The 21932-nt window shown below is 34.4% G+C and overlaps 3 protein-coding genes across 4 annotated transcripts; 2 read left to right on the top strand and 1 right to left on the bottom strand.

Moving 5' to 3' along the window:
- Window positions 1-988: 988 nt before the first annotated feature.
- Window positions 989-9097, top strand: LOC146912773 (COBRA-like protein 1). The gene is made up of 6 exons (XM_085722256.1): window positions 989-1137; window positions 4095-4171; window positions 5752-6208; window positions 7493-7652; window positions 7887-8146; window positions 8565-9097. Exons 1-6 carry the CDS (start codon window positions 1059-1061, stop codon window positions 8774-8776), a joined length of 1245 nt encoding a protein of 414 aa, XP_085578382.1. The 5' UTR covers window positions 989-1058; the 3' UTR covers window positions 8777-9097.
- Window positions 9098-10021: 924 nt separating this feature from the next.
- LOC146912772 (uncharacterized) lies at window positions 10022-15554 on the top strand. Its single transcript, XM_085722253.1, has 6 exons — window positions 10022-10317; window positions 11829-12210; window positions 13182-13378; window positions 13982-14126; window positions 14558-14711; window positions 15157-15554. The coding sequence occupies exons 1-6, from the start codon at window positions 10289-10291 to the stop codon at window positions 15207-15209; spliced, it is 960 nt and encodes a 319-aa protein (XP_085578379.1). The 5' UTR covers window positions 10022-10288; the 3' UTR covers window positions 15210-15554.
- Window positions 15555-16616: 1062 nt separating this feature from the next.
- LOC146912771 (small acidic-like protein) lies at window positions 16617-20895 on the bottom strand. 2 transcript variants are annotated; one of them, XM_085722254.1, is made up of 8 exons: window positions 20779-20895; window positions 19354-19467; window positions 19106-19227; window positions 18909-18961; window positions 18170-18233; window positions 17945-17987; window positions 17769-17816; window positions 16617-17166 (listed from the first exon to the last, which is right to left on the bottom strand). In XM_085722254.1, exons 2-8 carry the CDS (start codon window positions 19438-19440, stop codon window positions 16876-16878), a joined length of 708 nt encoding a protein of 235 aa, XP_085578380.1. In that variant the 5' UTR covers window positions 19441-19467; window positions 20779-20895; the 3' UTR covers window positions 16617-16875. The 2 variants fall into 2 exon arrangements, with proteins under 2 accessions (XP_085578380.1, XP_085578381.1); XM_085722255.1 differs by having other exon boundaries at window positions 20787-20895.
- Between the last annotated feature and the right edge of the window lie 1037 nt (window positions 20896-21932).

The raw sequence follows: 21932 nt of genomic DNA, 5'->3' as shown, positions 1-21932 counted from the left end.
ATTCAGGTCCATTTCATATGTGACCCAAATAAAGTTTTTTTTGTATTTCTAGTGTCAATCTCGAATCAAGGATCACATGGAGAAAGAGTAAACTTATAACTAAGTGATGATCTCTAACATGGTTGTCTTGTCTGTTACTAAATGATGATCTCTAACATGGTTGTCTCTCTCAATGAAATTGGGGGTCCGGATCTCATAGTAAAAACAAGTCACTATAAAACGAGTTATTAAATTGGAGGTTGTTGGACTCAAGTATAGATTTATAACTATCCTGAGTTATTAGATACTACATATACTATTGGTACACGACGTTGAAAATATATATTCCATAATTGAAAAATGTATGGTTAATAAAGGAGTATTATAGATGTAATTTTATGAAAAATGAAGTTTCATAAAGGAGTATTGGTTAACATTTTTCATATCTTTTTTATTAAACTTACATATATTTATGTTTGTAAAAAAAATTACTTACTACCTCCGTCCCTAAATATAGGAGCCTTTTGTCAAAATCACGGAGATTAAGAAAGTTGGTTGTAATATTAAATTTGTATATAAATACTATTGTTTTTACAATTTTATCCTTAAAGAGAGAGTTAATTTACTCCCTCCGGTCCTATATATAAGAAAATATTCTTTTTTTAGATACATTTAATAATTAATGTATCTAGTCTTCATTGTAAACAAGATACATTAATTATTCAATATATCTAAAAAAAGAATCTTTTCTTATATATAGGACCGGGGGGAGTATGTTTTCAACATAGTATTCATTGTTGATTCAAGAAAAAGAAGCAAAATAAATAAAGATATGTTGGTAAAGAAATAATTAATGAATTTGGAAATACTAAAGGGTCTTCTAAAAAGGGACACATTTTTTTTTCTTAGCAAGAGGGTCTAATAATTAGGGACGGAGGTAGTATATTGGTAAAATAAAAAATATATATTTATTTATTGTTTGTTTTATTCTTTGACTTCCAGTGTTTTGATCAGGCAACAATTCTCATTCTGTTTGAGTCAGAGAGATACTGTCACAACTCCGACAAAAACAAAAAACAATGTTGTTCATCCCTTTCCTTAAACATTGTCCATGCATACTTTTGTTCCTCTTGTTTACGTTGTTTTACACTTCAACATGTTCTTATTTTTCTTCTTCTTCTTCTGTTTCATGTAATGCTGAATTATTTTATTTTCATTAAGATTTGAACTTTTTATTCCTTCTGTGTTTTTTATTCATGGGGTGTGCTGTTTTAATCTCTGTTGGAACCAATTATATTTTTTTTTTAGTGTTTTATTTTAATGATGTGAATGTGTACCTTAGTGTTTGTTTCATGTTGTTCAAAATGTATTGGAAAAGGGTCAATTGTGATTGCAATTTCATGCAACCTAGGGATTTGGCTGTGAGGATATTTTACGTGGAGTCATGAGTTTGAACCCGAATCACCACATTCCACCTTTCAGGGTGTATTTATTCGAGTATTTGTTAGCAAAAGTGAAAAAAGTCTACGTGGCCATTGTTAGGGATGCCCCACATGTCTCCACAACACTAAGGTCAAAGTTTTAAATAACAATTGCGGTAATAGTTGCATTAACACGTGCAATTGCGTCACAATCTTTGATATTATAGAGAATCACGCTGAAATGTGACCACAATTACGGTCGGGTTGTGTAACATTATAAAGTGGTTTAATTGCATAATCAAGTCATTGACTTGAACAAAATATTTGCTTGGTTACTTTCGTTGTTCTTTACCGTAGAAAGTCCAGAAACTTTGTGTCTCGCATGATTTACATTGTACTTTCCATTGCTCATTGCTTTGTTGTTTAATTTGCAGTATGTTATAGAGAAGGTTTAAAGGTTCATTGATTACTTTATTTCCTTCATGTTTTTTTTTGAAATGGCAAATTTATTCTCGACGAGAGAATGCAAGGAGCATTTCTACTCGCGGCGAAAGCAAAAACAACAACAAAACACGCGGTGCCGCATATAGACGGAACACCAACCAAATAAACAACCCTAACAACTCCTAAAATAATGAGGCCGGAGTATACAAAAAGAGGCCTAATGCATACGCACGCCTCACCACCTCTACAGAAGGAAGTCTCAGGGACCGAAAGAAAAACCAACACAGCTCCAGAAGCACCTCCCAAAAGCCACACGCAAACCAAACACACCAAACTGGAACAAAAAACTACCTTCCCCCCACATTAGGACAAAGAGACTAGTAACAAAAGTAGCCACCACTAGTGCCTAAACCAAGGCTGACTAGGAAATGCAACAAGACATACCAGCTAACAACAAAAACCAACAGCCAGGTGCTTCCAGTCACTGTCCCCAGCAGATCCACTAACAAAGCAACAAACACCAGTAAACACGCACCCAAAAAACAGGAAGCCAACAAGACTAAGCCCCTCCACTATCTATCAAGGCAAAACCTCGGATTCCAACACCATTCATAAAAAAGACAGGATGGAGTGTTCAATCTTTCTAACGTCCATCTCCAAGATAGCACTTTAATCTCCTCAACCAATTCCTCCACCTCAAAATTTCTCCCCTTAAAGATCTTGTCATTTCTCCTATTCCACAACACCCAAATCGTTGTGTGCCAAATTAACCAAAAACCTTCGGTTACTTTTTTAGAATTCCCCCCAACACTCCAACATTCCCAATGAACAAAGAAATTTGGAGGCATTAGAAAGGTACAATTCAACCACAACATCAATTTAAGCCACACCAAACTCGCAACATCACAATGTAAAAATAGATGTAACGCCGATTCTTCCTTCACATTGCACATCACACATAACGTTGATGCTTCCGGTGATAACACATTCCTAAACGCAAGATTATCTCTTGTCGGGATATGATTAAGAATCATCCTCCACCCAAACGCCACCGCTTTAGACGGGGCCGTGCTCTTCCACATATTTGCAAACACCCGTTTCTCCTCAACCCCCCACAACTCTTCTCTCAACACCAATCCCTCCAACTTCAAATAGGCCGATTTCACCGAATAACAACCATTCGCTTCTAGACTCCAACGCCACTCATCCTCCTCATTTGACCACCTTACTCCTTCCAAATCCTCCTAGAGACTAAGAAGTAGCTCTTCCTCCCACACAAAGAGCGTTCTTCTCCAAATAAAGTTCCAATTCCAACCCGCCTCCGAAACCACCCCGATCTCCCCCACTAAAGCCTCCTTTTGATTAGAGATTGAAAAAAGTCTTGGATATTTTTGCGCAAAACTCCCATCAACACACCATTTAACTTTCCAAAAACTCGTCTTCAAACCATTCCCCACCTTACGGCAAATCTCACCATTAAACCAACCAATGCCCCCAACATCCTCCAACTTAACCACATCCTTCCACCAAACCGAAGTGAACCTCGGCCAAGAAATACCTCCACCTTCCAAAACACACTCCTTACAAGGGCCGTATTTTACCTCAAGCACATCCTTCCACAAAGCTTTTTCCCCATCTAGTAACCTCCATCTCCATTTGGCTAATAAACTCACGTTCATTACCCTCACATCTTTAATCCCAATCCCTCCATTTTCCTTTTGATGGCACACCGATTTCCACCTCACCCAACTAATTTTCTTGCCCCCATCCACCCCTCCCCAAAGGAATTCTCGTTGAATTCTAACAATCTTCTTCCAAACATGGACCGGTAACTTCAAAAACGACAAATAAAAAATGGGAATTGAATTAAGCACCGAGTTTAGTAGTACAATTCTACCACCAAAGCTAATAATATACTTATGCCCCCAAGAGTTCAACCTTCCACGCAAAGTCTCCAACATCGGTTCCCATGTTGACAAGCTTCTAGGATTTGCACCCACCGGTAGCCCCAAATATTTAAATGGAAGGCTCCCTTGACTACAATTCAAAAAAGTACAAGCCATCACCATAAAATCCTCCGGAATATTAACTCCTATTAGAGAGCTTTTAAAAAAATTAATCTTCAATCCGGAGACCAACTCAAACCCTCTCAAAAGTGCCTTCATCACCCAAAGGTTGTCTACCGTAGCTTTCCTTCATGTTAATTTAGACTTAATCACTTCAATTTGTCTATGTTCTTTCTTTCAGAAGCTTATGATCCACTTGATCCACATGGAAATATCACAATCAAATGGGATATTATAAGTTGGACACCTGATGGTTATGTTGTAAGTACATTGATTTACTTTATCACCTATTAATATTAATATTTAGAAACATTTTACTATTTAATTGAACACATTTTCGTGATGGAGCTACATGTTCACACCACTATACCAGTTGCTCTCTGTGTTATGCATCTATTCTTACTTTGAAAACATAATTAGGAAAGTGGTAGGGTTTGAATTTTAGCTCACACTTTTTTTTTTTTTTTGTGACCGAAACCAACTTGACCGATATTATTAATTAAAAGAGGTTCAATACAACGAGGACAAATCTTCAAAACATGGTGACTAGACCAAGAACAGGCCGCCCTAGCAAGCGTATGAGCAACCATATTCGCCTGTCGCCTAACAAACTTTACCTCAAAGTCGGAATGGGAAGCTAACTTAGAAATAATATTAGAAACTATGACATATAACTCAGAAGCTCCAAATCTGTGGGAAGAAATACAGTCCGCGAGAGTATGGGAATCCGTCTCAAAAATCACCTTTGTCCACCCTTGATGCACAGCCAACCGAATTGCTTCCATGAGTGCCAATGAAAGCCTCAACTGAGCATGTTTCCACGTCGTTTAGACCAGCACAAACACCCCCTCAGCATTGCGAACACAACATCCAGTAGCAGCAGTACCATCAGCTCTATGAAATGCCTAACGATGTTGCATTTGACGCACGGACCTAGTTCCGAAACAGGTCATTGCGAGCAGACCAAATATGCCATAACAGAACCGCAAACCTCCCTGATGTGTCTGAACTTTCCTGGCTGCAGATTAAAAATCAGCTCTCCCAAACTGCGACAGTTGCTTACCCGAGCCAACAATGGAACAGATAGGCAAATCAGTTTCCGCTTACCCTTCACGCCAAGGACAGACAGGGGAAAGTGAACATGTCGTTGAACCAACTTAGCACGCGTTGGAACACAGCCACGACAGATCCGCCATAGCAAATTGCGAGCCTTATGCAGTGCGTTAACTTTCCACAGCTTAGTCCACTCACCAGGCACATGATGTTGATACGATGGTATGATTTCCCACACAGCAATACCGTATCCGGACTTCACCGAGTATAGACGATTGCGCTCCTCTTGCCAAATGCTTTGTCTTCCTGAACCAAGCCAAATAAGGGAGTTTCCAGAATAGCACGCACCCCTTCAACAGAAAACAAATTGACTATTTTATCAACATCCCATCTCTTCTCTCCCTCAATGATCAAATCAGACAAAAACATATCATACACACCGTGATTTTGGGGATACTATTATAGCTTTTTCAAGTGTGTGTATATACAATTAAAGTTGTAAAATGATTGAATAAACTCTTATAATTAAACGAGTTTATTTATAGAGTCTAATAACGAACCATATACTGATAGTGCATATAAAGGTTTACAAAAACGCCAAATTGTATTGTACCATCTCATTACATCATTATATTACTTTATTGAACTTGTTTTCACTATGATAATATATTGAAATGTGATTCTCTCCAAAGGTGTAGTCCTGTACGCGTTGGGACACTAAAGGAGTATTATGTAGAAGTTCCAAGGTTCGATATCTACTGCTAACAAGTTCCCTCTTTGTCTAACAGGCTGTTGTTACAATGAACAACTTCCAACGTTATCGTCATATATCGGCACCTGGATGGTCATTAGGATGGAATTGGGCAAATAACGAGGTAATATGGGCCATCGTGGGAGGTCAGGCAACTGAACAAGGAGATTGTTCGAAATTTAAAGGAGCCATCCCACATTGCTGTAAAAAACATCCAACGGTCATAGATTTACTTCCTGGGATGCCTTATAATCAACAAATTGCAAATTGTTGCCGAGGCGGTGTTCTCAGCTCATGGGAACAGGATCCAATAAATGCAGTTTCAGCATTTCAAGTCAGCGTCGGTGGAGCTGGTACAACTAACAAAACTGCCAAACTGCCGAAAAATTTCACCTTGAACGCACCTGGACCAGGTTATACATGTGGGGCAACAAAAATTGTGAAACCTACTAGATTTATAACATCAGACAAATGGAGTGTGACTCAAGCGCGTAGTAAGTTAATCATCTCTTATAGCATAAGCACTAACCAGTGGCGTATCCAGGACCCTGGCCCAGGGGGTGCAAAAAAAATTCATGTAGTTCAAACTTTACAAATTCAATCATTTTTTTTTCTTGTCAAAATTACTTTTCTTTTATATTAATTACTATTTTTTTATTTAAATTTGAATTATACGTATATTATTTTGGATTTGATCTAAAATTAGAAAATTGGTTTATTAAGTAAAATTATAAATAAATAAAAAATAAACAAAGGATACATTTAGAAGAAAAAACCTACACCATTATATATTTTACAAAACCCTACACTAATATATAGTAGTAATATTTATAACGACTATAGTAATACATACAATGAGTATACATAATAATATCGATAATAATAACTATTTTCCATCTTTTAATTTATCCAAAAGAGTACTTTTGTCAAATAAAAATCCAAAAGAATGCTTATAAGTTACATACGGGGTAAGAAAAAGAAACATCTCTTAAAGTCCACTCTTGGCCCAAAGTAACATTTGACCCAAGTCCATGAATAAGATACATACAAAACCCTAGTTAATTGTTGGCTAATCATTAAAACAAAAGTTGCCTCCTTCCACTTCTCCTTCCAGTATGCTGGGTTACGATTCACCTTCACTTCTTACTTCAGTTTTTTATTTCTTTGTGACAGAATAGTGAACCACGGGTGCAAAGAGAAATTTTCAGGGTATGCAAAGTGCAATAAATATAAGGTTATATGTGCAAATTTTGAAATTTCAGGGTGTGCAGGTGCACACCCTCACCTCTATATAGATCCGCCCCTGGCACTAACCATATAAGTACTTATGTCCATAGTATTTCTATACTAAAAGAATATAAAGACAAATTGTTTTCATATGAGCTATAAGTTGTTTATCCTAGAGGGCTTATGTAAAAAGCTGAAAGCAACTTATGAACATGTCATAACGTTTTTCATAAGATCTTCTAAATAGTCTCATAAATGCTCATGCTAGTAGTAGATAAGCTTAAATTAGTGCTCTTGTTCAAAAAAGCTTAAATTTGTGCTTTTGACACTAATTTCTTTCCTATCCTCCTATTACTTAAACCAAATTCTGCCAATTAGTTGTATAGCTGAGGTTTATCGAATTGTTAGTACCAAAATCTGATACTATAGTAATAATTTTATCATTTTTAGGATTGAGTTTAAAACTGGTCCTTGAGCATAGTTTTTTTTTACTCCCTATCAGCAAGATATTATGATTTACTTATACCTTAACATTACTCTGATTTTTTCAGTGACATGGAATGTGAGATGCACATATTCACAATTTCTAGCTCCGAAAACTCCAACTTGTTGCGTCGCTCTCTCATCATTCTATAATGATACTATCGTACCCTGCCCAACATGTTCATGCGGCTGCCAGGGCAACTCAGCTCAATCAGGAAGCTGTGTAGAGTAAGATTTCACTACTCTTGATATATGATTTTCTTCTAAACGGGCTGGTCAATTAAATCCCTCAAATTTGATATTTTGCATTTTAGTCCTTGAAATTGTAAAGGGACTAAATTGTTATTTCACAAATTTGAGGGATTGAACCGACAGACCCTTACAATTTCAATGACTAAAATGTATATTTATTTGAAATTAATATTATACACTCACACATTTCCTTTTTCTGTGTGGTTACAGTCCAAGTGCGCCGAATTTGACCTCAGTTGTTAACAACTTTCCAAAGAATAGTACAACGCCTTTGGTTCAATGTACTAGTCATATGTGTCCTATCCAAGTTCACTGGCACATTAATCTTAACGACAAGGAGTATTGGCGCGTAAAGGTCACTATTACTAATTCAAATTACAGGATGAATTACTCAGATTGGAACTTGGTTGTTCAGCATCCAAACTTTTACAATCTGACTCAACTTTCCAGTTTCAACTACAAATCAATAAGTAAGTTTGTGTAACATTTTTCAAGGATTTGCTATCTTTCTATCGACATAAAATACGCATCGATGTTTCTTCTACTTAATTGAATATAGTGTACGGCTTTAAATCAAGTGTAGTTATTAGTAGTATACCTGACAACCATTCTTAGGTCCTGTTTGGATAAACAACTTAGTTAAACACTTGTAGCATAAACACTTATCACACAATTATCACTAAGTGATTATTTAGAAGCTATTTATATAACAAAAGATAACATAAACTATTTTCGTAAGCACTATTAAACAGTCTCACAAATACTTTTATCGGTAGATACAAACCCTAAGATTATGAAGGGATTTTCAAATTTCTTGAGTAGTAAATTTCCGTGATATTCTAAATTTTCATCCTAATCAGTGTGTGAACATTGTGTCTCTTTTAACAGATGATGCAACAATGATTTGGGGAGTTAAATTTTACAATGATTTACTCATGCAAGCCGGTCCTGCTGGTAATGTACAACCAGAGCTACTTTTCCGAAAGGATAAGAGTTTTACTTTCGATAAAGGTTGGGCTTTTCCCCGGAGGATCTATTTCAATGGCGACAACTGTGTGATGCCACCAACTGACGCTTATCCATGGTTGCCTAATGAATGAGTAAATCATTTTCGGATGATCTGGTCTATTCGCACCCTTACATGAGATGATACTAGATACCAACCTCATTGCGTTCATTGTACAAAAAAATAGTGGCAAATAGTTTAAGACATTGATCCTAGGAAACAAAATCTGTATTTGCTCATAAAAACCGCCATAGGCATTGGGCGAGTAGCTTAACAGATATGTTGCATGTAAAATAAACAAATATTTTAACTGCCTTGAGTAAAAACAAAATCATTTTTCCAGTTGATGGAAAACTATTTGTATTATTTGATTGTGAATGGAACTATTATTATTATCAATATTTTTTTTGACAAATTTGAAACTATTATTATGTGGTAAAATGAGGAAGGAAATGAGAAGCTCTAGGATTTCGGTTGGCAATTCAATTTGCCTATGATATGGGTTTTCAAAACATTGTCGTGGAAGGTGATTCATTTGATTTGGTCAAGGCTTTGAAATTGCCCATCGATGATAATTCTTACTTTGGTTTGGTGATTAATGACCGTTAGAGTCTTAGTTGTCTGTTTTCTTTATTTTTAGTTTCTCAGGTGCGTAGAGTTGGTAAGGTTATTGCTCATTCTCTAGCTAAGTTTGATTTAATTTCAATTGATTCTATTGGGATTGAGGAAAATCCTCCTTGTATTGCTTCTGATGTCGCAATGGACAAAAGACATGAGATTGAGCACGGGGTCATTTCCAAAATGATGCATCATCATTCTCCTTAAATAATTCCTTCACTATAAATATAGGAATTGGATATCTTGCGGTTACAGTAGGATGTTGTAATTGATATGTTCCGTCCAATTTCAAATGGGTGACTAAGATCGTTTTACTTTGTGAAACTGTGTTTGAAATCTGAACCGTCTAATCTAAAATCTATGGATGAGATTCACTACAGCGTATAAGTGGATGGAATTTCTACAGCGAATCCAGGTCCATAAATATACTAATCAAAATCTAGCAAAATGTAGACATTTTCTATCCCCTCTTATCTCCACTTCCACTATTTTTCATAGTCGGTTAAACGTGAGAGCACTTGAAGGTACCATTCCATATTTGAAACGACAAAGCGCCAACCAATTTGTTCAATCAACTTGGCCAACTTCCCAAGTCCAATCTATATCATCTATAAACTTTATCTCAAATACTTAAAAAAAAGGAAGTAATTGGGTCCAAAATAAGAAAGGGTAATAGTCTTTTTTTGTCCTCGCGTTAAAATAAGAAGGGGTAATATTAACTATTCCCTCGCGTTATCGATCCTGATATATTTACCATGATGTTAATATTTATAAGTACTCAAGTGGCTTCCTTAAAAAAAAAAAATGTTATTTTCAAAATTGAGGGACTATTTTAAAATGACAAAAAGAGTATATTCTCTTTTCGTTCATTCTTTTCTCTTCCCTATGATAATTAAGGGTTTTATAGTAATAGTTCTTCTTCTTGAACACGCAAATTCAATTCATAAACTCTTCAATTTTCTGCAAAATCTCAACACACGCTTCTTCAATGGCTGCTCCCGAAATCAACTGGGACAGGTATAACGCTACTTCCTTTCTTCATTTTCGATTTCATTCTTCATTTAATTTTTCAATCTTTTTCTTAATTCGTAATTCTATTTTCGTTTTCTCTTTTCTTTACTTCTATATTAGATTACGCTTTTCTGAATGTGTCAAAGAAATCGAACAAAAATTACAATAAATAACTAGAAATATCAACCATATATGTTGACTCATTTTTACTGAAAAAAAATATGTAGTGATTAGTGGTAATAATATCTGTTTAATAATGGTTATTATAAGGTGAAAATGTAGTAGTAGTAATTAGTAATAATAATTGTTGATTTTTTTTTGTTTGTTGCTGAATAAGAAGATATATATTTTTTCAAGATTTATTCAAGATTCTAGGTTGAAGTTGAATGCTACTAGCTTCTTGTATACCTATTGAATTTATTTTACTATTTTGAGAATGTGGTTCTAAATTGTGTTGTGGTATCTCTGTGACCGCAATTATGGTGGAAAATAGTGAAAATTTTAAGTGATGTTTTAAAAATCAAGCCAAATGGTACGGTTCAATTGGTTGAACTGTGAACCGTCACTATATACGGTTTGGTTATCGTGGTTTCTTCTCAGTTCAAACAGTTTGAAACAGTCGAATCGTGCCACGTAGGTTTCGCTGGATTGATGTTTTGTTCGGTTCTTAAAACATTGATTTTGGGTAAGTATGTGCTAGTGCATATCTATTACAATTGTGATTTGTGGGTATATATTCTGTGATTTTTTCTGCTTGATAATGATTGAATTGTAACTGCAACGCGATTGAAGTAGTTAAGATTGATTGAAGTAGTTAAGATCTCTGTAGCCGCAATTATGGTGGCAAATAGTGAAAATTTTAAGTTTAAGCAACGTTTTAAAAATTGAGATGAACAGTACAGTTCAATTGGTTGAATGTTGAACCGTCGCTATATACGGTTTGGTTATTTCGGCTCCTCGATTGTGGTTTCTTCTTGGTTCAAACAGTTTGAAACAGTCGAATTGTGCCACGTAGGTCTTGCTGGATTGATGTTTTGTTCGGTTTTTATAACATTGATTTTGAGTAGGTATGCGCAGATGCATATCTATTGCAACTGTGGCCATATCATCAATATTTTCTGTTTGATAATGACGTAATGGCAACTGCGATCATAATCACAATTTAAAAGATTGATTGAAGTAGTTAAGATTTTTGTGTTTATGTCTATAATTATAGATGCTTCCCTTGTTTTTAATGTATTGTTAAATGTTCAATCAAATCATCCGTGGAAGCTAGATCTTGATGGGGATTGTAACTAATAATTTTTCCGTAATTTTCTGTATTATAAAAGATAATGATGTAACTGTAACCACAATCGCAATCAAAAGGTTGATTGAAATAGTTAAGATTGAAAATAATGAAGTATTCGTATATGTTGAAATCATGGTTTTTCTTAATATTTTTTTATAGCGCTTATAATGAAGTTAGCATTGTGAAGCTCCTTTACGTTATTAAGTTCACTTTTTTGTTTCTGTAGGCTAGATAAAACAAAATTCTATGTTGTCGGAGCTGGACTCTTTTCAGGTGTTACTGTGGCACTATACCCTGTCTCTGTTGTGAAGACTAGGATGCAGGTTGCTTCAAACCATACTGCGGAGAGAACTGCATTTTCTGTTGTGAAAGGATTGCTCAAAACAGATGGGATTCGTGGTTTGTATAAAGGGTTTGGCACTGCCGTCACCGGAGCAATTCCTGCAAGAATCATATTTCTCACTGCCTTGGAGACCACAAAGGTGGCTTCCTTCAAGATGCTTGAACCATTTAAACTATCTGAAACTACACAGGCTGCCATAGCAAATGGCATTGGTGGCATGACATCGTCGATCTGTGCACAAGCTGTGTTTGTTCCAATTGACGTGGTACGATAATTTGTTCTGACTGCCTTTATTACACTTTGAAAGTGTAAAAAAAAATGGACTCGTTGATGGTTGTGTACTTTTGTATGATACTTATACATAAGGAATATTGTGGTACATTTTAGTCATGCTGTTAATTTAGTTATTTTGACAGTGCAATGTGGGAAACAATCTTGTAAGTTTGTTTCTAACTATGTCAGATATTGGAATTTGAAATATATTAACTGATACTTTTTCACGTGTGCTGTGATTCAATTTGACTTTAGCTGCAAAACTTGTATGTTTACTTTCAAACACTATTTGGCACCCTTATTTTGATTCAAACTTGAGTTTGGCGGTTTATCCTTCTGTTTGATAGTTAGGGAAAATAATTAAATTGGTATGTTTAGTTCAATAAGCCTGATGCATCCGAAAATTTTGAAGGACTGAGAGCAATGATGTACGTTGATGTCCTTTATTTGCAGACATAAGGTGGTATTCTGTTTTAACAAGCAAGCGTTTTCAGTCTACGTTGTCTTGGTTGCTTCTTTAAGGGCAAGAGTTATACATGCTCAAATGAGATGAGAGAAAAAAAATACTCTTATCAGTATGTTTATTCTTTTTGTTTTTCCCTGTCTTTCATCGTGGCAAGTAAATTCCTTATGATGTTCATTTATGCCTGTTGATTTTCTGATTGATAAAATATATGTATTTTTCTTTTCAAAATATCAGATAATTGTATTTTTTCTGAAGCTCTCTTGCAATGCCATTTAAAAAAAGAATATTTGACCTTCATAATAATAGTTAATTGAAACAATAGGATTAAAAGTCTCAACTGATATAGAGTTTTGTATTTTGCATCACATCATAAAACTCCATATGAATTTAATGTCATATTATTCTTAGTTTCTCTTCTCTCATCTTCTACCTTATCCAAATGTTATAACTTTCTTCAATTCTTATATGCTTATTACCTTTACCTGAATGATTTTCAGATTAGCCAAAAGTTGATGGTGCAAGGGTACTCGGGCCATGCCCAATATAGTGGGGGTTTAGATGTTGCTCGTAAGTTGATAAGGTCTGAGGGAATCCGGGGGTTATACCGAGGGTTTGGTCTATCTGTTATGACTTATTCACCATCTAGCGCTGTTTGGTGGGCAAGTTACGGCTCAAGTCAACGCTTCTTATGGAGGTGAGACATGGTAATGAAATGAATAAGTTTAGGTTACTTTTATGTTACCTTTTCCTTTAGTTTCTATATTGTATCAGTTATCAAATGATTATAAAAGCAATGTCTACAGAGATTCCGTCTATTTAACTGCTAGGCTGGTAGGTTATTATGCCATTTGTAGCATGTGTGTGTTGACCTATGTAGCCCCGCAAATCAGATTGTAGGCATATCTGATGTCCTGTATAACTTTGTACTCCATTATAGCATAGATTTCCAAAGTAGCCCATATATCTGATTTCGTTGTATTCCATGGACATGGAAAAACTGCCTAAAATCTGATACAATTTTGAAGTTTAGCCTTGCCAGATCATATAATTGATTATTCAGCCTCAAAGGATTGGATTAAATTGCTTGGATACATGAATTTGTAGGAACTGAGGAAAGTTGAAAAAAGAAATTGACTGAGAAACCCTATCAAGAGTAAAAAAGAAATTTTGAAATGGTGGATTTATCATTAACTGAGTAATAAAATTTCAGTAGATCAGATGCATACTAATATTGTATTTCTGCACAATTAGGCGAACCATCAATATTAAGGACATTATTCACTGATTGCTTTGGCAGATTCTTAGAAGATGATACCAAATCTGAGAAAGGTACTCCTAGTCTGCCAAAGATTGTTTTAGTTCAAGCAGCAGGGGGTATTATTGCTGGTGCTACTGCATCATGCATTACAACTCCATTGGATACAATCAAGACTCGGTTACAGGTATTCATAACCTTGTTGGCTGTTTGTTATATTTTTACTAATAATGATGATTTGGTGTTAAAGTGACAACTGTAATGGTTTATTTGATACCTATTTTCTATGTTGGGCCAACTGCAATGGTTTAGATGTTTTTCTTTCTTTTGTATATCCCTGTAGACAATTGTTTCCTTCTCTCTCTTTCTCTGCATGTTCTTCTATTATCTTTTAGTAGTTTTAGATACTATGAACGCAAAGACAGTAAATCATGTGTTACCCCGGTATAAATTTGGTGATTATACAAGTTCTATCTTTTTAAAATGGGAAGAGTTTGAAGTAATTTACTACTAATATTATGTAGTTCTGTAATTTTATTTTACTCTTAATCCCAATTATATTTTTTTTGCTTGTCAACCAACTTGACTCATATTTTTTTTGACTGGTTTGCACCACAGGTGATGGGACATGGAAAGAAAAGCTCTGTTAAACAAGTTGTTAAAGAATTGATCAGTGAGGATGGTTGGAAAGGTGTATATAGAGGATTAGGTCCAAGATTTGTCAGCATGTCAGCATGGGGTACTTCAATGATATTGGCTTATGAATATCTGAGTAAGAATTCTTTCTTGTTCTCTGATTAGATACTGTCTGTGTTCATAAGCTTGTTTGCTTATTATTGTCTAGTGCATTCAAATTTTCAAATAAATACTTATTTAAAATTTAGTTTTCAACTTAATGAATATTTGAGTAAAATCTCATGCTCTAGGTCAGATACTCTCTGTTTATAATCTTGTTTTCTTATTCATATCTGGTGCATTCAAATTTTTTTTTTTTGAAGAAATTGGTGCATTCAAATATTGAAATAATTATTTAACTTGAAATAGTTCAAATAATAATTGATTTAGTTAATTATTTCTTGATTTATATTATTTGGTCTGTATCAATATTTTGGTATTAAACGAATCTGGCACACTTTGAATCATCCTGAACAATACTTTCGTTTATCTATGTGAATATTTTTAACTTATTTTTAATTGTTCTTCGTCTATTCACTCAGAGCGCCTATGCGCAAAAGATGAAGAAGCAGCTGGTATTGTTTCAATTGATTAGCCAAGATATGGTCCCAAACTATGTAAATTGAGTTCCTTTTGTGGGAGTAGTTGATATTGGATGATGGATATGCACACAATAGCTTATGCTCCTACAACTTGAACATTGGATTTGCTGCTGAAATTGAAGCAAGCAGCTATTCTAACTGATTTTTCAGGAAATAATCATTGGATTGGATGAATAGATATGAAATTTTTCCTATTGGAAAAATATTATTTTCATTTTTTTAGATGACTACATTGGATTGATTAGGTGTATTCTTTTCTAACATTGTTATGATTAATGTACAATGGGAGGAATGAAACTGTACATACGTATTAGAGAAACTATGCATGTTTGTTTTTCCTTTCCCCTCTAAACGCGTAGTAATTTCTTAAGTAGACAATTTATAGAGTTGTTATTGATATTAAACCTTGTGCAAATATTTATAGAGGAAATAGCCACGACAAGAACAAGCTGATTAGAGAAACTATTTGAAATTCTATTGCGATATTGTGATAAGATCGCAAATTATATACAAAGTTGTTATGAAAAGTCTCAATTCTTTTGAATTCCTATTCTACAAAAAAATAATCTCAGAGTAAATTAACTTTCATAGTTATAAGGAAGCAACAAAAGATCGTCATAAAGAGGAGAAAACATTAGCTAACAATTATCCCATTCCCAGCTATAGAGGACCACCACACATAGAAGCCATTGCCTTCAAACATGGCCATAGTTGAGACATTATTCTCCTCTTTGAAACTTGTTACAGGACAAACAACCAACATCATCAAATACATAAAATGAGAGGAATGCAATCTGGTGAAAAAAAAAAATAGTATCATGTTCACCGGCGGTCCTTTGAAGCCACCGCAACCGCAGTTGCACCTACCATTTTCATCGTGTTGATTTGTTTCTCATCTATTCAATGGTTTTTAGTAATCATCATGTTATACAGCATCTACCTTCGTTTAAGAGTAACAATCATTGTTAGTCAGGATGCAGACTCCTGATTACTTGTTTAAGGTGCATGAGTTTCCTTCACATAATTATGACTTTAAGGTTAATTGCAAGTAAATCCAAGCGGCAGAAATTGCAGCCATTTACTATGAGAATAAACCATCGTCATGCTCAGCAGAATAGATCAAGAATCAACTAGTGTTTGAGTGGGTTAAAAACACTAATAATAACTGTTACAATTTTGTTTAAAAAAAAAACCATTAATAAATTTAGACTTCAAAAGTTAAAGGGTCTTGCTAACTTGTGTCCTAAGGGCACAAGATAAAAATATAGAAATTTGATCTTGGAATTCATAATCTTAAAAGCTTAGAAATTTATATTTTCAATGCAACATTTATTTTAATTCTATTTTTAGATCTTTATCTTGTGCCCTTAGGACACAAGTTAGCATTTTCCAAAGTGCACTGAAATAAAATCAACTCATAGCCAAATAAGAACATACATATTTCATACAAAACTTTTAAGTGTGACTGACGGCAGACACATGATATCTATTCTGGTTACATTTTGATTGACAGAAGAATATGATAATATCCAAAATTTGTATTCAGCAAAAACAAAATCACTCAAAACTTCGTAATAAATATGCCAAAAACAAACTGCAAAGAAGCAAATGTCCCTACAATGTAATTTCTGCAAAAATGCTATACTCAAATATCCTTAATCATTCATTCTTGGCATTCACTTCATCAGGAACGTTCTCATTGTTGTCCTCGTCACACTCTTCACTCGCACTGTCATTATCATCTTCGTCGTCATAAACTTCCTCCTCACTTTCATCATCATCATCATGATGCTTGCTATCACAAATTTTACTATCATCACGTTTCCCGACAACTCCATTCTTTTTGGCATAATCTTCCAGGGAAGAATTTGGAAATAATTCTCCTACTTTGTTATCTTTTGTATCTGTCGGGGTGTCTGTTGAACTCTTAGCTTTGTTTTTGTTGTTCATCTGATAGTGAAAGTAGAAAAAAATTATCAGAAGCATGCATGTTTACAGAACAATACAGTATGCAAACATGGTATGGACAATACAGGTATGCCTTTGCCATATTATTTCCGGGTCTGTTCGGATGACTCATTTTAACTTATCTACTAGCATAAGTACTTATAAGACTGTTTGGAAAAGATTACGAAAAAGGGCTTATAACATGTCTACAAACTATTCAGCTTATTTTCATAAGCTTGCCAAAAAAGCTTATGAAAACAATGACTTTATTTTATCTTCGTTATAGAAATAACTTATACGACAAGCACTTACGCTATATGTGCTTCATTAAGTTGTTTATCCAAAAGGGACCTTAGTCCCATCACAAGAGAGGAAATGAATCATGCCTAACATAATAACATAATATAGACTTTGTTTATCCAAAAGAGTTGCGTGTGCATCAATTAACCGTCAAAAGGTATTACTGAACTTCATAAATAGTTATTGTTTAACAAATTCAAATTAATAGTCTTGGTTTATTTCAAATTATGTCATGATTAGATGGAACCAGTTAGGATAAAAGAGAGGCTGTAAAAAAATGAATAGCCTTGGTTTTAGTATCTTACAGCACGCAATAGGGATCTTCTTTCTCTCTCGCTAGCGTTCTTAATGGCCTGCAGCAAAAATACCAGTATTATTTCGAGTTTCTACTATGAACAGATGAACAAGTCTAACATTCAAAAGGGGTACCAAAAATACAACGAAAAGAGATGCAAAAAGAGGGTGGGAAACAGAAAGAAACCTCTTCAAGCATCTTTTTCTCAGCCTCAACTTCTGAAACGTCCCTACAAGAAGAAAAATTCATATCAACCAAGATTCATCTTTTCCTTTGTTGAGTATTTAGGTCAGGAAATGCTAAATAACGTTCAGTTTGCATAAAACTTAATGTTACAAACAAACTGAATTGGTTAATCTTTCATTTAATGTGAAAGACAAGGATTATCAAAAATAAAATATGAAAAACAACCTTCCAACTATACGCTCCACACGGCAACAACATTTTGCACAAACACGATGCTCCTTCGCACAACCTACACAAACATAAAAACCAATCAGTAAAATACAAATAATCAAAAAGGAAATCCCATTTTCAGTTTTATACTAATTTCATCTAGGCTACTCACTCACACCTTAAATGTTCAATCATATTTCACCATCTTACAATGCCATTGTGTTACTAGTTCAAATCTATCCGTTTACACTCACTGTTTTTATATATCTCCCAAAATCACTTTTCACGCACTCAAAAGCTCCGACTAATTGAACTCGTACCCTTTTTTTCTTTCAGCCTCCACACTACTAAAAATCCATTATTTCCTTCCATATCATACTAATATTAATAGGCTGTTGTTTTCACGATGGGTTGAGTGTCAAACTCACATCTAAGTGGAAGCTACAATTTGTAGCTTCTGTAAATCACGGTCAAAATTGCATTGGGAAGCGATTTGAGTTGTGCAAAAGCTAAACCAAACGTACACTAATTCTGCAGATATCTCGTAAAACCACTTTTCACAAACATGTGTTCCATTACAAAACTCACAAACTCCAACTAATTGAACTCGTACCCTGTTTTCTTTCCACCTCAACACTCCCAAAAATCCAATTTTTTTCCCATATTCAACTAATAATTTAGCAAATACCCATCTAACAAATCCCCAAAATAAAAAGAAAGATCAAACACATGAAGTGTAAATAATAACACTTACCAAAACACAAATTATGGTAAGCTTGGCGAACATTACGCTTTGAACATCTTTGACTGCAACAAACCAAACAACAAAAAGGACAACCCAGTTAACTAATTAATCAATCAATCAACGAAATGCCAAAAAATGGGAACAAAACAAAAAATTATTTTTATTAATGTAAATATACAAAAAGAAGGAAAAAAACAAAATAGTACCATTTGGCAGGTTCATGAAGAGGCTTGTATTTTCCATAACGTCGTTTCCAATCAATTTGTTCCTTACAGCGAGGGCACACTCCAGTTATCTCAGATAAAGGTCTAAATCTTCCTCCAACTTCCTGTATTGTATTGTGTGATTACATATATCTATCTATATATACATATATGTGTATATAATTAAAATTTTATATTTAATATTAAAAGAAAAAAGGGTGATTTTGGAAGAAGAAAAGTTAGATACATACAGTTTCATTGATCTTGATACCAGCATTAGGTTTCCAAGCAATCTTGTTCTGATGTTTGGGGGGACCAGTTTTCTTGCCGGCACTCATCTTCACTACTTCTACGAATCTACGACCCTGGGACAAAGATGCAAATTGTTTACTAACCTTTTAAGCCTCAAACCCCATAACTAGGAATCACATTTACTAACCACTCAATTTTTAAAATCACTTCTGAAGGACTCCTAAGGGCAGCAGTTATAGAATAATACAGTAGTTTATTTAATAATATTATAAATAAGTAACTGTTACTTGTGTGTAGTAATTGCTGTCTACTAAACTTCTATGTAACAGCTATAGGACTTATTATTATAAATAAGATGTAGAGGAAAAGAAAGGTATTCAGGGATTGGGATAAAGGATTGGTAGGGAGAGACCAAGCTCTCGGATTCTTGGAGGCGAGAACCAAGACTCTCGAATTTCTTGGGATTATATTGTAATCTTACTGTTAGTTTATATTTTGATATCAGTTTCTATCAAATATCTACTTGCAAGCATCTTAAAACCATTAGAAACATGTTTAACTCAAAAACCAACACAACCAAACTCATTGCAAGTTGCAACATTTCAACAAACACCTTGTTTGCAAAATCCAATCCTATACCAAAAGAGACCAAGTTCTAAATGCGTCAAAATCACATGAGACGTTATCAAGAGAAACAATCGAATCAGACAATTCAGTTCCACATAAAAAAATGCGCCCCCCAAGCAAAACCCCAATTTTGGATTTAGCCAAAACCCTAAAAATGATTTTTTTTTCCAACAAATTTACCAAAACACAAACAATACTAGAATACATAAACTGTCCATAACCCATAAGAAACACATGTAAAATCTAAATGCATACACACATCTAAATGCATACTAAATCAATCCTTGAACCACCTTAAAGGCAAGACTACTATTCATATGAATTTCTACTCAACAAAACAAGAAAACATACATTTTCAACAAATCATATCTACTTACAATCATGTTAAAACCAACATAACCAAATTCATTGTAACATTTCAACAAAATACCCTGTTCGCAAATTCGAGCTCTTAACATATAATATCTACTTGCAAGCTTGTTAAAATCATCGGAAACAAGTTCAGCTCAAAAAAAAACATAACCGAATTCATTGTGACATTTCAACAAACACCTTGTATGCAAAATTCAAATCTACACCAAAAGTGTAACTAACTAAAAACCCATCAAAACCACATGAAACACTGTCAAGAGAGACAACCCAATCAGAAAAATCAGCTCCACATATAAAAATTGTATCCCAAAGAAAAAAACCCCAATTTTGGACTTAAACAAAACCCTAAAAATGATTTTTTTTATCAACAAAATTAACAAAAAATAAAAAATTATGGAATCACCAAGAGAGTGTATGTGGTTTACCTCCTCACAGGAAGCTAGAGGAAGGGTGCAGTGGTGCGGCGGTTCTGCTTTTGGCGGAGCTGGATGATGGCAGTGCGGCGAGAGAGAGACACTCTAGTTGTTATTTTGATTGAAATTATTTTCTTCTTTCTTCAAGGTTTTTTAATGAAGGTACACCGACGGTGTAAAATAGTTTTTACATTTTTTTTTTGACAAGAACATCCAATAAACATCTATCACATTGTCATGTAAGAATAGATTATTACCATTACTCTTTAGAAGAGAAATGATATTTGTACAACCGACAACTTTTTGACAACTTTCTCTCTCATACTTATATTATCCTCTTATTCTCTCTCTTCCTTTTCTCTCTTCATTGTTTTTAACCAATGAAAAGAGAGAAAAAAAAGTTGTCACCAAAAGTTGTATGAAATGGTTGTTCAAATATCACTACTCTTTTCAGAAAGAGTAAATCGTCACTTTAGTCCTGACTCTACATCTCGTTGTCATATAAGTACCTGACTCAAAATTAAATACAGTGTAGTTCCTGAATGTGAGTTCCGTTGTCAGTTTAGTCTCTACGTTAAAAACTTATGTTAATTGATGAAGTGATAAATATTTTGTGCTGATAAGATGCATAAGGTGTCACTAGGACTGAAGTGAAAGTAGAAAATGATCGCTTTGGTCCCTAACCCGAAAATCAATATCCTCCAAATTGAATCTCAAATCCATAAATCCCAAATTTAATCATGAAAGCCTTAAATCTCAAATCCTTAAATCTCATCTAATTCTCTCTTTAGTTCAAAAATCAAATCTTCCACTAAATACCAAAATTGAATCACATCATGATGGGTGTGGTGCAAAATCGTCCCAACATAGTGTTACTCATTAGTCAAGAACTGAGTCCTTTTCCTCAATGAAGTTGTCATGAGCATATAGAATAAACAAACAGAAAACATTAAAATGATCATTAAATTCATTGATTGTGCATACTTACTATCACTAAGGTATCTGACAGTAAACACTTACAGGCACAAAGTGGCGACATAACATGCACATATAAAAATAATCACTACTATAAAAAGTACGTACCTCTTGCATCATTGGTTTGCATTCTTCATCCTTGCGTATAGCTCTACACCTTTATTTGTCATTTTCAACCACTTTATATCTCT

The sequence above is a fragment of the Medicago sativa genome, chromosome 6 (genome assembly GCF_051527215.1).
Source record: "Medicago sativa cultivar Bolivia chromosome 6, Bolivia_mono, whole genome shotgun sequence".
NCBI classification, from domain to species: domain Eukaryota; kingdom Viridiplantae; phylum Streptophyta; class Magnoliopsida; order Fabales; family Fabaceae; genus Medicago; species Medicago sativa.
Note: the sequence above shows the minus strand (reverse complement) of the source record. Positions and strands in the feature narration are given on the sequence as shown.

What these genes read in the sequence shown, in the direction of transcription:
- LOC146912771 (XM_085722254.1), bottom strand. Translation starts at nt 19,440, where the DNA reads ATGAGTGCCGGCAAGAAAACTGGTCCCCCCAAACATCAGAACAAGATT. An exon ending in GTATCAAGATCAATGAAACT is followed by an intron (nt 19,228 to 19,353) that starts GTATGTATCTAA and finishes AATACAATACAG; the next exon opens with GAAGTTGGAGGAAGATTTAG. An exon ending in AGAAAAAGATGCTTGAAGAG is followed by an intron (nt 17,817 to 17,944) that starts GTTTCTTTCTGT and finishes TTTTTGCTGCAG; the next exon opens with GCCATTAAGAACGCTAGCGA.
- LOC146912772 (XM_085722253.1), top strand. Translation starts at nt 10,289, where the DNA reads ATGGCTGCTCCCGAAATCAACTGGGACAG. An exon ending in CCCGAAATCAACTGGGACAG is followed by an intron (nt 10,318 to 11,828) that starts GTATAACGCTAC and finishes TTGTTTCTGTAG; the next exon opens with GCTAGATAAAACAAAATTCT. An exon ending in ATTGGCTTATGAATATCTGA is followed by an intron (nt 14,712 to 15,156) that starts GTAAGAATTCTT and finishes CTATTCACTCAG; the next exon opens with AGCGCCTATGCGCAAAAGAT.
- LOC146912773 (XM_085722256.1), top strand. Translation starts at nt 1,059, where the DNA reads ATGTTGTTCATCCCTTTCCTTAAACATTGTCCATGCATACTTTTGTTC. An exon ending in GAGTGTGACTCAAGCGCGTA is followed by an intron (nt 6,209 to 7,492) that starts GTAAGTTAATCA and finishes TGATTTTTTCAG; the next exon opens with TGACATGGAATGTGAGATGC. An exon ending in CAATCAGGAAGCTGTGTAGA is followed by an intron (nt 7,653 to 7,886) that starts GTAAGATTTCAC and finishes GTGTGGTTACAG; the next exon opens with TCCAAGTGCGCCGAATTTGA.